This window comes from Polistes dominula, unplaced genomic scaffold, assembly GCF_049000335.1.
Source record: "Polistes dominula isolate Pdom_NZ unplaced genomic scaffold, Pdom_raw_medaka contig_20, whole genome shotgun sequence".
Classification (NCBI taxonomy): domain Eukaryota; kingdom Metazoa; phylum Arthropoda; class Insecta; order Hymenoptera; family Vespidae; genus Polistes; species Polistes dominula.
In genome coordinates, this window is record NW_028301147.1 from 2,178,650 (window position 1) to 2,193,817 (window position 15,168).

The window sequence follows — 15,168 nt, forward strand, 5'->3', positions numbered from 1 at the left end:
AAATGGGAAGAAAAATAAGTGCATTGTTGATGGATAAGTGACTCGTTTTTAATAATCGAAACAACGTTAAATGTGAATTGCAAGATCGACGATATGTAAATATACAAGGAGAATTCCGTCGGACTCGTTCGAGTCAACGTGTCATTCGTCTGAACGAACAACAGAAGAAAATTCGATGAAATGAATGAAGAATACAAAGAAATAATAAACTTCAAAACAAAAATACAGGAATCCTCGTGTATTTTGATTTACACAAATGTATCTCATTCGATCGATATGTATGTCAACATATAGAAAAGTAAGTGAGAAGAGAACAAGTCATGGTCCTTTTGTATTTAAGAAATGTTCACGTTCGATCAGAGTGACATCGAGAGTGCGCCGAAGCGTCGCGAAGAAAATTTCGTTCGACTGTTAGTTCATCGTCCATGAAGAATAATAATAGTGCCGAATGAAGAAGGGAAAAAGGAATAAGAATGTAAAACGGAAGTCGTCGAAAAGGAGAAATAAACGGAATGGTAATGAATACCATGGTGTTATGATAGGATCTTTGAAAAGGGGAAATCGTCGCTTTTTGTGCTGTGACGATCCTCGCGACGATCTTTCGTTTATGTGTGTTAAGATTTTGGTTGTTTTGCATATTTCTTTTTACTAAAGCTTGTTTCGCTTAAGAATCGATCGTAAAAAGGAAGTGTCACGAATAAAACGATGATAAATGTATAACATAAATACATAGAAACCCCCCATGAGATAGAAAGAAATAGAAAGAGAAAAGATCACGACGTTCCACTCGTTGAAATCGTCGATGTATGGCGTTTAAAAGAGAGGACGTTTACGATTTAGATTTTTTTTTTTATTTTCACGTGCCCGGAAATAACGACGACAACGACAACGACGACGATGACGACTACGACTACGACGATGACGACGAAGACGAGTGTGCTAGGAAGATGAGGATAAGGATGAGGATGAGGATGTGGAGGAGACCGTTCGTGTTGTTGGTAAAAATCGGCAAGTAAGTACGCGGCCCGAGGTAGTGTAGTAGGTACCCATCTCTCGAGCTTAGACATTAATCTTAGCGAGACGCGTTAGAAAATGGGGAGTATCCGTGTAAACTGAATTGCGCCGATGTTGGCGTGAAATTAAAACGTACGGAAAACCGGTTTCTTCCACGATACACCACGAAGCTTTAAACGCGGACCGACCGGGACACACGACGCGTACCGATCTCTTTCTCTCTCTCTCTCTCTCTCTCTCTCTCTCTTTTTCTCTATCTTTTTCTTTCTTTTATCTATCTTTTTCTTTTTCACAATCTCCGTTGTACCGTACCGGTGTAGAAGATTCTTCGTACCGACGTTGTAAGATCGCGCTCGCGCGCTCACGACCCTGGAATTTAATCGCGATGAATTTTACACGCGAGTATACTTAAGCGAAACTGCCATCGTGTAAGATCGTCCCGATTTTACACGTGTTCGATCATTCGATGCGATGATGCCAACCTTGTCTCGATCAAAATATTTCTTGCCAGGAACAAATTTTTTTTTTTGGTTTTATAATAAACAAAAAAGCTTTTACCGTAACGTATTTTTCATTTCTTCTCCGACAATTTCTTCAATATCCACCCTTCTCTTTATATTATGTATTTCAGAAATCTATGGATAAGGAGTTTTTGATAATTGAACTATAAGAAGAGGAACGTTTTTGTTGGTTGAATTTTGAAACGTTAGTTGTGCTTGGATCGCTTATAGTAAGCGCACGTGGTTAAAGTCGTTTTGTACCGTAGGTCGGGAAAGAACGTATGATTACTTAAAACGACACGTACGTGCCCGGAATACCGAAACGAGAACCTGCCCTACCCTAAGAATTAGGCGAGCGTAATGTATTGCCACAGCTTCCCCTTTAAATAACTCTAATACTACTAAATTCTAATCTTTCTCTCTCTCTCTCTCTCTCTCTCTCTCTCTTTCTCATATCGCTGATTTCGTTCTTTTTCAATATAATAGCCGATAAATTTGACGTTAAATTGAACATTAAAAAAAAAATCGTCGATAATAATACGATTTATCTACGATTATTTCACGAAAATAACATTGGAAAATACGATAGGAATCTCTTATGAAAAAAAAAAAGAAAAAAATATATATATAAAAAAAAGAAGAACTGACGGACTTCCAGATATAGTACGCTTTAACGATAGTGGAGCAATGGCTATCCCACGAGTATTACACCGTAAAATCAGTCGCGTAGAAAGTTTCGAACGGTTTAGATCGTAAGGCAAAGAAGAAAATCGCGATGTACATCGTAGAGAGAACGACTTTACCATTCTCGAGTCAAAGTGGACGTCAATTTTGTTTGGCGTACTGAAAGATGGTAAACGGTAGTGGAACGGAGCAGGAACATTCAGTAACACAGTATAAGAAAGAATGAGTGAGCGAGAGAGATAGAGGTATGTTGGTGGAATTCAGTAGGATTTTACAGGGGCACGAGCGTAGCCAGTTTAACTGGCGTACGATACTACTACCGGGGCACTGGACGGAAAGGCCATCCGGTACCAACGCGAAACCAACGCCGCAAACAACCAACCAACCAACCTCCTCCTCCTCTTCTCCGTTTGTTCGTAGACTTGCTGAGATTTACGAGCGAGTTGCGCTCTCGGACCCACGAGCGGCCGACCGCGTCACGAATCGCTCCAACACTTGCTTCTTATTCTTATTCTTATTCTTATTATTATTATTATTATTATTATTATTATTATTATTATTGTTCATCTTATTCTTCGCGAAAGCGCCGCCGATAAAATCCATTTCTCTTTCTCTTTACCTCTATCTTTATCCTTTTATTTCATCGTCTTTTTTTTCTCTATACGTTTTTCTATCTTCCTCGAATAACCGTGAAAGAAACTGGTGCGACTAATTTCAACCGTGTTTAAACTAAAGAATTTCCAATAAAATTTTTCGAACGATATGAAAGATCGATCAATCAGGTTTTTTTTTCTTATTTTTTTTAAATGTTTTTATACTATGGATTTTATAATATTAAATATGGATAATAACTATTAGGCTTGTGTAAATTGAATGAATTGAAATTATTCGAGTCTTTCGTATTTTTATTCTATTTTCTTTTTTTATTTTTTTATTTTTTTTTTTTATAGTAAAAGAAAGGTGAGACGATAAATCATCTTTCTCTTTCTCTTTTTCTTTCTTGTTTTCGCACGATTCAGTCACCGCGAAGTATAACAACGATCTTGCACGAATACGTAATCGTTTCTCACGCACAGGTGGCACCCAAACTCGAAAATATTTCTCTCTGCTCTCTCGTTATATTTGACGTGAGTTACAAGAAAATGTATAAAGTATAGAAAGGAAGAGAGAAAGAAGAAATGAAAAAAAAAATATGAAGTTAAATTAACGAAAAAATCAAAAGAAAGAGAGAGAAAGAGAGAGAGAGAGAGAGAGAGAGAGAGAGAGCTATGATAGAAGACACGAAAAGGGAAAGAAACCACCTTCGAAGATGGTAGCTCAAAGAACCGATCGACCTGTCATTACTCCACCTCGATGGGAGCATGAGCCAAAACCGTAAATTACGGAGGTAAGCCGTGGAGGTAGTAGAAGCTATCCCTTTCACAAAAGAAAGAAAGAAAGAGAGAGAGAGAGAGAGAAGGAAGAATCCATTGGAGCGTAAACAAAAAAATAAAACGAAGTTTGCAAGGACGCGAGAGTTGAGTAAGGAAATTAAAACTCAGGACGTGTCATTTATGTCAACTATTGTGAGTCCATTTTATTGAAAGGGAGTAAGAATAAGAAAGAAGAGAGAGAGAGAGAGAGAGAGAGAAGTAAAAATAGGAAAGAAGAAAAAAAGAAAGGAAAGAAAACGTCTTCTTACTGATTTCGAAGAGAACGCGATAAATTATAGCGTTTATCTCGAGTGGTCCAAGGAGAGTAGTTGTCGAATTCTGACAGAAAATCAAGTGGATCTCTCGATCGTGAACGGTCCTCGTGTATCATTAACTTTACTTCGTTGAGAATCATCAAAAAAAGAAAAAAAAAAAAGAAAAGAATAAAAATGAAGTAAGAAAAATTATAATGAAGATGAACACAAAATGATGAACGTTTAAATGACCATAGGATGAAATCTTTCGCGATTATTGTTTGTGATATTCTTTTCAATGTGATAAATCATTTTTTTTTTCTTTTTTTTTTTTTCCTTCATAAATATAGTTTACTTTTTCTTTTTAATTTTTATTATAATCTTGTTTGTTTCTTTTTTTTCTTTTCTTTTCTTTTCTTTTTATGTTAAAATAATGCTCAAAATGCGTGTCGTACGTTAATCGATCGTCGTCGTCGTCGTAGTCGTCGTTGTGGTTCGTGATCCATGGGTAATAATCGCAAATCTTCGAAGAGTTGAGCATACACACTCTTTTGAAAGAATTTGCTTGAGGGCAGAATGAATTACCTGGCGATAATGATTAGTTAAATGCAGGGAACCCGTACGATCAAAGTTACATTGTTCATCCTTCGACATTATGAATTGCTTTCGTCGTCACGATCTTCTTCTCTTCGTCCCTAGTTGGTAGGAGAACACTTTTTCTTTTTTTTTATTTATTATTATTATTATTTCTTCTTATTTCAAATAATTCAAAAAAAGAAAGAAAAAAAACGACTAGACACACGCATAATTTTCGAGAACGACATTTAATGACACACGTTGCGTACATTATCGAATAAAAATTTATTTACGAACTGATCGTGTTAAAAATAAATACTCTTCTCATTTCGATTCGTTGTGTGACAAAAAATATATATTTACGAGTTTCTAATATTAAAAAAAAAAAAATAAATAAATAAATAAAAAGTAATTCATTGAGTAAAGGTTTAAATTTGATCGTTCAATATATAAAATTCGTCAAATCGGATATTCGATAGTTCTTCTCTTTATCGAGGTACGTACGAATATAACGCATGACGCGTTTTGCGACGCTAGTTTGAAAGTGTGTAATAAAAACGAGCTCGTCGCGCGATAAGTAAACCGCTTGAATTATCGGCTCCGGTCTTTCAAGGAAAACAAAGCCTCTTGCCAAGTTCTAGACGGGATCGACGGAAAAACGATATCGCCGACACACAGAAGGGGGTTGTGTTTGCTAGATGATCAGTGAGAATTTCCTTAGAAATTTCCAGGACGCTATTCTATTTTTAATCGAATATCAAAGATGGAAAACATGTTTGATATTTAAAGTCCTCTAGCTTGAGATAATCTTAAACTTATTCGTCGCCTTCGAGGTTTTCAATCATGTATAAATATCTAAATAATAATAATAATAATAATAAATTCTAATATATATATATATAACTAATCATATAAATATATATGCATATTTTTAATAAAATAACAAATGTTATATCGTTTAGTGTAATCAATTAAATATCCTAGAAAATTCGAATACGTTTAACAATAAGTTAGATCAATAGAAAACTATTAATAGTACAAAATGAGAAATGAAATATTGACAATAATAAATAGTTTAAAAGGGGGGTTTGAAATTTCTCTTTGTTATATACCGACACAAGACAGGTATGATAGGTACAACTGAGTCACGATTGACGATTCGATGATTTCTCTGACGGTCTTGCTAACGAGAACGAGATAGCTAGCCTATGTTAGCTCTCACAAGTTGAAGAAAGAAAGAGATAGATAATACATATACATATATATGTATGTATGTATGTATGTATGTATGTATGTATGTATGTATGTATGTATGTAGAAGGTTCGTAAAGGAGAGAAAGGCGAACTAGGGAAGGAGTTTTAAAAAGATTGAGAGAGAAAGATAGTTTAATATCGAAAGGAGACAGAAAGGAAGAGACGCAGGTAGTCGCGATCCAATTTAGTGGCGGATATCCACGCGAGATCTTCACGATTTCTACACACGAATAAGACGGAACTCGCCGACCGTGAAATCATATGCAGTTGTCCAGTCACGGATGGCATTGCCTTTTCGATCGCTAGAACCACCGCCACTGCCAACGCCACCGCCTCCACCTCCACCTCCACCACCGCCACCTTCATCTTCACCTTCACTTCCACCAGCAAAGCCAACTTCTTCTCTTGTAGACATGTTCGGAGACCGTACCGATAGATGGCAACACCAACTGGAAGCAAACATTTTTTCCCCGCCCCTTTCGAGTTGCGTAGACCGGAGACAGCGAATCATCGTCGCGGGTACCACGCGTGACGTGTCGCGAGAGCGCGCGAGCGCGAGATAAAGACTGGACGATGATCATCGTTGTCAGTATATTATCAGAATTTTTTTTTTTTTCTTTTAATTTTTTTTTCTTAGAAATCTTTCCAATGACTTTATAGAGATTGTTTCCTCGTACGTTGAAGTGAGATATGTAATATTAAATGGATACATTTTTGAGAAATTCATTTTGCATTTTTTTTTTTTATTTTTTTCTTTGTATATACATTTTGTTCGATTATTTTTATTTTCTTACGAAGTTTTCTTTTGGTTCAGTTGAATTATTTAAAATTAGAATCTACGTTGGATTCAACGTAACGGAAGTATAAATAGTCGAGATAACGAAGACATTATACAGCATCCACTTATGTTAGGTTTAATAATAGCTGGTAGGAGTAAAGCTCGACGGCGACGACGAAATCTCGTTCATGTCGTCCAAGAGAATCTTGTTACACCCTTTTCTATCTCTTTCTTTCTATTTCATTCTACATGGTTCTACCTTACTTTACCTTCTCCTTAATTATGCGTTACACAATAGTTTTCCTCGTTCCTTACTAACAGTCGTCTGCTTTATTCCAGTCCAACGAGCGCGAACTATTTCCCAGGCGCATATATCTCTGCAAACTGTACAAATTCCAAATACGTTTAGAAATCTCACACTAGAACAAGATCTCGAAGCCATTGCTAACGTTTCCTATTTCAAACGACTGAATTGGTACACCAGCGAATAAAACGATTAGTTACTCTAGTGATCCTACCTACTACCAAACCTTGCCAATAATTAACGACCGTACCACATTCCGGTAATTAATCAAGGAGTGATCCCACTTTAGCAAACTACAAACTGTCTTGAGATTTTGTTCTCTGTTATAAATTTTCTTAGTAAAAACATACTCCTATGAGATTTATTTTATTCCTTCGAAACGATTACTTTTTTTCAAAAAGCACAAGATAAAATAATACTTTCGAATAAAACATAAATAAAACATATGTTTTTTTTTGTTTTTTTTTTTTTAATTTTTTTACATCGACCATTAGCAAGATTTCAAGGTAATTATTTGAACACAATTATCGAATTGAAAGGTTTAAACACGTTTAAACATTTAGGTTCCTTTTCAACCGAAAGAATGATTAGAAGTTACCGCTAAACGTGACCGGAGATCTCATTCGCGTGCGGAATTAAATTCGAGTCTCACGGTAGCGTTCCGTTTCTTAGAGACGCCAACCTCTCTTAGATCTCCGCGTTCCTTTCGCGCAAAACTGCCGAACAGTTTAGTCGTTTCGCAGAATCTTACTGAATTTCTTTTCAACGTAATACTTAGAAAGACACGCACGCGTGCGAAACGTTCGTACGTTTCGAATCTTTACATTTAATATATTATATATATATATATATATAATATGTTATATACGTTTTATTCGTGATATTAAATATAAATCATTGTAACATTATTAAATGAAATAATAATTATATTTTATAATTATTTAATCGTAAAATATAAAAATTTGTATATCATTTATTTTCTAGTTTTCACGAATTGCAAGAAACGCAAAAATAATGCAACAATTTTTTTGTAGTGATAGATTTGATTATTTTTTTAATTTATTAATAGATTTAGATATTTATATCTATTTATAGATATAGATATAGATATAGATATGAATATTTATATCTATATTATAGATAGATTTGAATAATTAATTAATCATTTGTCAAATCAATTTTAAATACAATATATATATTAATAATTCTATTTTATTTTAAAAAAAGAACAAAAAAGAATTTAGAATAAAATAATACAATAATTTTGTGTGCGATTTAATTTCGAGTGGTTGATTTGACTGATCGTGAATTCGAGTACCCAAGCTGGTACGTCTACATCTTTCTCTCTCTTTTTCTTTTTCTCTCGATCGGCGTACGGCAGCTTGAAGAAATATACACGGGACGCGAAAAGCGTCGCGGCGCTGGGCGTCCTGCGTTACGTCGAGTCCGTCGGAATGTGTAAATATACAAGCCGGCGAGAGACAAGCTTACGGGCGTTCTATATAAACGGCCACCCTGAATTTATAAGAAGCCGTGACTCTAACGGCCGTACCATGACGTCCATACCAACTGTCGAAATCTCGCTAAAAATCAACCAAGAAGACAGATTTAGGAGTCGAACTTACCAACGTGAAAAAAAAAACAAAATCTCACAATAGTCTAGACACGACATCGATTGTTTCGAGGATAAAGAAAAATAATGGGATCGAAACCGCGACGAGAATTAGCAACGGAGGGAGAAGGATACGATACGGCCTTGCTCTTGGTGAGGGAAAGGGGAGACGCAGTCGGGAAAAACTGGTTCGACGTTCTAACGAGTTAACGCGCGAGAATTTGAATTTTTCATTTGCTAGCCACCTTACATGATTCACGCAGGAAAACTAGTTTCGTTTCTACCTTCTAATAACGTCCTATAACTTACGTCTTTCTCACGATACCTATATTGCACACATTCTCTCTATACCATATCCAACATCATCGGTCAAAAGTTCGGTGCACCTTCATTTCATTTCATTTCATTTCATTTCATTTCATTTCATTTCATTTCGTTTCATTTCAGTCTTAATAAAAATAAGAAATAAAAATAATTATATACTTTTTCATACAGCAATTATGAAATATTCCGAAAATCTTAATTCAACTTACCTTTCTTACAGTGACCATCTCTATCATCATATATCATTACGTTATATTGATAATAATATTATGTTAATATAAAAAATAAATCACAAAACTGAAATTTGATTTTCCATTTGTTCCGTAGGATTCGCAGAACGGCCCGGTGCTGGACCGATGGAGTATCTGCTCGGCTGAGGAGGAACCGCTGGTGTTGCAGCAGTTCCTCAGGTTCGCCGAGACGCGTCCGTTCGTGCAGCAGTTGCTGCTGGCCGCCGGAACGCCGGGGACGGATGCTATGTCACCCAGCAGACGACCTTCGCCACCGACGATGCCACTAGCACACTTGCCACCGCCCTTGCACCTGTTCCAGTGCGGCCTCCCACCGCCGGGTTCGAGGTTGCAACCACCACTGGCGCCACCTCATCCTCCACCCCCAGTCTCACACCCCTCGATTTCGCCAACTACGCAGAAGCATTATTCGTCAGTTACGACCGGTGGTAATCCAGGAGTAACGAGTAATCGAGGGAATTCACCACCGAGAACTCTGGATTCTCATATGAACGTGTCACCGTTAAACAGACTACAAAGCATGCAACCTTTTGATTTTCGTAAACTTGGTACATTAGGATTGCCAGCGTTTACACCTTTACCACCTGTACCATCCACAGAGCAACTATTACAAAGTCGAAAGTCTATGAGAAATCCTCAAAGTCCACATAGTCCGCCCCATCATTCGTCCAGCTCGCAATTACAGAGGCCTCACATGCCGGTGGCACCGGTTTCATCGTCTGCGCTTAACTTTGGTCATCCGCTGTCCGTAGCTGTTTCCTCTGGTACTTTACCACCTACCTTTCCCAGTCATTTTCCACCACCACCTCCGATGGTTAAGTCGACCGGTTCTATTGCCGGTCTGACAGCACCTACGGATGTCCATAGTAGCGGTGAAAAGAGTAGCGAGTTTGGCTCAGAGGAAGACGAGGATGACGATGAGAACTCTGATAGTGCATTGAACCTCAGCAGGCGTGACGCTGCATCTAAACACGTGGCAGCCGAGCACAGACATCCTCCACCCTTACCGCTCCAACCTGCACCTTTAGGAAGGCCACCTGGTATCCCCGGTAGAAAACCTCATTCTCCTGGAAAAAGACCAACGGGACAATGGGGTGCCACAGCCAACATGCCACCAAATCTAGGCACGCCCTTCATCAATCCGACCACCGGTAAGAAGAGTACAATGCAACGTCTGTCTGAAGACGTTTTGCGACAAGGGAGCCCTTAAAATCCATTTTAGTGCGGTACATCTCCGAGAGATGCATCAATGTACCGTCAAAGGTTGCAGCATGATGTTTAGCTCGAGAAGATCGAGAAATCGGCACAGTGCCAATCCTAATCCAAAACTTCACTCGCCGCATCTTCGAAGGAAGATTTCACCTCACGATGGTCGTTCCTCAATGGCTCACGCGTTAGTTCTACCACCACAGGTTGGGCTTCCCGTACCAGCAACAGGACTCAATCACTTGCCGTTTGGTTCTTTCCCATTGTTAACTCCACCATCCGAGCTGCGTTCACCAGCGTCCCTCTGTGCCTTGGACTTCAAGCATCTCGACCTGTCTTCAGCGCAGGGCCAAGGTAGACCTTTCGAGGAGCCACTTCAACAGAGAATGCCCGTGAGCACGGGCTTACCTAGTAGCACGGTTTCCACCACAGTGTCGATGACTACGAGTTGTGGAACGCCTTCCGTTGCTGCATCCATGACCACTACTACAACGACGGCTAGAGGAGGATCGTTTACAGGTGGTACAACCAGTTGCACGGTGTCACCATCGACGTCAATGATACCCGAAGGAGAAGAAGACGATGACGACGATGACGGTGGCATTGTCGTTGTAGCAGAAGACGATACGAGCGATGTACCTACCAGATTGCATTCTCGTATAACTCAAGGCGACGAGGATGACGAACAACCGGCAGACTTCAGTTTAGCCAAACGACCAAAACTGTATTTCACCGATATGGCTGACGAAGAGAATATTAGTAATATCGATAGCAATGAAGACGACTCTGTGGGTGGCACCGATCAACATTCCTTTAGTGCTGGTCAAAACACCCTTAATTCGAATACCCTTCTCCACAGCAGGGGTGTACGCAAAAGGAAATCCCAGCATCCGACGAGATGCGCTGTCTTAGCGGAAGTGCATTCCTCCTCGACGGACGGTGACTCCTCGAACGACGAAGAACGAGTTCAACGACGTATTTTAACGGACGATGGAATTGTTCGAGTAGTCGATGATTTCCAAAATCAACCAGAGGACATGTCGATGTCACGTCTCGAAGCAGAAGAACGTAAGGTCTCGCCAACCTCACCGAAAAACCGAGATGCAAACTGCCGTAACTCACCGGAGACAACTTCGAACAGTGAACAAGAAGCAACAACGACGTTAGATAGCGTTCGTAAAGAAATAGCTAAGGAAAATGTCGATGATCTACCTCAGGACGAGCCGAGAGATCTCAGTTCGAGGGCGAGCAGCGTCAAGTCGCCTAAACGTCAAATCAGTCCAGAGCCACAAAGTTTACACGAGCCAAACGTTGAACGTAACTCTACCACTGCAGTCTGCGATTCGGCATCGGAGTCTCAGGAGCGGGCAAGACAAAATATCAAACTAGAAGGAGAAATACAGGTTGTAAAGGTTGAAGAAAAAAACGTGGTTGCAAAAAATGAGATGGATACGACGGAGGAGAAAATCGTTCGAAAAAACTCGGACGACCTTAGGAGGCGAGGAGGGGAAGAAGATGAGGTGGAGGAGGTGGAGGAGGAGGAGAACGAGAGGACGCAGGACGAGGACGATGAGCCATTGGAAGAAGTCGAGGATGATGATGATGATGATGAGGTGGACGAAGCGCTGCGCAATCAGGAAGGTGAGCGTCCCGATGATCCCCCCCGTGCCCCGAGCTCGGTCGAGAGCCGTCCAACGACAGCTGACGAGCTCTCCCACGACTCCTCGACCAACACTTTGCGTCAACTCGAGTCCTTGTCGCAGGGTCGCACGATGATGCCGTACACCGAGACGCAACGGGTGGCTTCGAGGTCTGGCCGCGGCTCTACCAGCCCCGTCAGCCTCACGACGCACCAGGAGACCACCATGGACAACTCCTCACATGGCTCTCGTTCATCCAGCGCTTCTCCCTCCACAGCGGCCATGGATATGGACAATAGCCTGATAACCTACGCGAGATACGAGAATGGTGGCTTCGTCAGTACCCAGGAGGTTCCACTTGATCGTGACAATCCACGGCGTTGCACGGCCTGTGGCAAGGTCTTTCAGAATCACTTTGGTGTGAAAACCCATTACCAGAACGTCCATCTGAAGCTGATGCACCGTTGCAGCGTCGATGGTTGCAACGCGGCCTTCCCATCCAAGAGGTCCCGCGATCGGCACTCGGCCAATCTCAATCTACATCGGAAGTTGCTCTCGACATCTTCGAGTCCACCTCTTTCGTCAGGTAGCTTGCCATCCAGCTTGTCGCCGCGGGTAGATGATACTCCAATGAGTTCTCTGCTGCACAACGAGATTCTTGCGAGACTGTACACTGACGCGGGTGCTGCTGGGATCGGAGCTGCTGCCGCTATTGGTACGGGCATTGGTCCACTTGGTGCTTATCCTCTGACACCTAGGCTTCCACCATCTGCGATGGAACTAGCTGCTAGGATACCACCGCCCCATCCGTTGCTTTTACCACCTCATTTGGGGGCCACGTTTCCAGGCTTATCCACTTTTGCCTCGCACCTGGCTGGTCTGAATGGTTTGACTCATCAACATTTAAACCACCTGACGAGATTCTCGCAGGAACAAGCTACCAGACAACCCTCTCACTCAGCCTCACCTTTATCATCTCCTGGCTCGGATGATAGAAAAGAGGAAGCCAGATGTACCGTACCAGGTTGCGATCGTGTCTTTGGTTCGAGAGCCGTTAGAGACGCACACTCGAGGGATCCCCAGGCTCATCGTGATCTGCCAATTTTATCTACTAGCGGCTCGTGACCGTTTTTTTGCCGCAAACGCGACTACTACCCCTTACTGTGATGCCAAAATCCTAAACGACGATTCCGATCGATCGCCGATCATGTTGATCTCCCAGGGTATCGTCCACCCGCACTATCGTCTCGTATTAATCCACGTGCAATATAATCAAATGACATTTTCAAAAATATCGCTGAACATTCCTTAAATCTAACTTCAACTTTGATTACTAGCGTTCTTATACTTTCTTTCTTCAAATCGGCTGATAATCATAAGATCTCAGAAACAATCGACGTGCTTCGAACCCTCCAATCTAGTCAACTTGATATCTTTATCGGTGGGTCCACAAGTAGATGACAATTCTCTCATTAAGAGAATCAACCCGTCCGATTCGTTAAATTTCGTGTTTAATCTTCGTTTGAAGTCATGGCACGATAATAAAGTAAAAATGTTCAAAGTATTTTTTGTCAGTGATATTTTTGACAGATTTTTGTCTTATTTAACAGCTGCATTATCAATTTATAAAATACGATTTCTTCTGTTATCCCCTTTTTTTTGTCTCTCTGTTTTGTTTTTCCAATTTGTAAGATTTTATTTATTTATTTTTTTTTTTTTTGATGGATACTATAAAAGTTACGAACGAAAAAGAGAGAGAAAAAAAAGAGGAGTATCAAAAAGATTATTTGAAAAGATTGCACGAGACGGAGGTGGGGTGGACCGAAAATACCAACTTGGTGTGTTCGAGAAAAAGGCGTTCGCTTAGATCGATTCTCCGATCGATTATGCGATCTAATTTTATCATCGTTGTGATAACGTAACGTTAGCGAATACGTCACTATTTAATCAATAATCAATTAGCACTGCTGTATATATAAACATAGTACCTTTCGGTGTATATCGCGAATAATTATCGATTAAGTTTTACGTGGGAAGCGCGAACGATCGACGGAACGAACGTTTTTTCTTTTTTACCCAAATTTAGGGTAAATGAAGAAAATCGTTAGACGAGATGAAGACTTTTGTAAAAGGTTTACGAATAAATGAGATATATAGGAACGACTCGATTTAAAAATTAGCGAGTTAAAAAAAAAAAATTCGGAGCGATATCAAACGATTATGTTGGCAGCTAGAGAAATTGAAAATAAAATAAAAAAAAAAAAAGCGCGTGAGCAAGAGAAAGAGAGAGAAAGGAATTTAAAACAATAAACACAGAAAAAAAAAAACAGAAAAAAAAATAAAACAAAATACAATCCTTCGATATTAGAAATTAAAATAAAAAATAAAAAAAATCGTGAGATGCGTAGGACCTTTCGACGTTTAAAGTAAAGATCGAAGGTTGTCGTGCGATTGGTTAAAATAATATAATAAAAATGGAGGAAAAATAATAATAATAATAATTCAAAGTAATAAATAAATGAAATGTAAGAGAGAGAGAGAGAGAGAGACACACACACACAGAAAACAAGCGATATAATAGAAAATAAAATCGACCAGCTAATCAAAGCGACGCGTGACGGCGACGTCTCGTGCTAGATAAATGAAAATATAGAATTTTTGAATTTATTTATTGTCTTATTAGAAAAAAAAAATAATAATAATAATTCCTACTACGGCTTATTATCATCCGTCACAATAATGGCAACTAGTCACATGGAATGTGTTAACTTTTGTTCTGAATTTTAATTTGCATCTTTTTATTTTTTGTAACAATTAAATTTCCTTACTTTCTCTTCCTTGAATTTGTTCGCAATCGGAGGCAGGAATTGTATATTAAAAATTTTGTTAATTGTTTTTTTTTTAATGAATTCTCTTGCCTGCGATTTAGGTGCCGCCAATAGGTCGGAAAATGATATTTAACGAGTTTAACTCACGAGAATGGTTCCTTGTCCTCCGTAATTAATTTGTTGTACATATATATACTTTAATTATATTATAAATATTATATATAGATTATATATAAATATATATATATATAAATATACACACACACATTCGCATAATTTTTGCGAGAGCGTCGATGTAAGTCGCGACGACGTTTACGAACGAAAAAAAAGCACGAAACGTGTAAGTTTTTCTACGCGTCACACGATCCTCTAGGTTTTACACTCGTCATCGTCCTATCTCCTTTTCTTCTTCTTCTTCTTCTTCTGCCCCCCACCACCCTCCCCTCTGTTCCTAAATCCATTTCCTATTATTCGTCCGATCTATTATAACTACGAAGAATAAAAAAAAAAAATGTCCTTTAGGTCTGAATA

At 39.4% G+C, this 15,168-nt stretch overlaps 1 protein-coding gene across 1 annotated transcript in view; it reads left to right on the plus strand.

Moving 5' to 3' along the window:
- The window catches only part of LOC107066116 (uncharacterized), a 221,016-nt gene extending 210,843 nt beyond the window's left edge, over window positions 1–10,173 (plus strand). Inside the window, exon 5 of the mRNA XM_089177110.1 lies at window positions 9,040–10,173. Coding sequence (XP_089033236.1) covers window positions 9,040–10,173 — 1,134 coding nt within the window. The remainder of the gene's footprint in view (window positions 1–9,039) is intronic.
- Window positions 10,174–15,168: the final 4,995 nt, after the last annotated feature.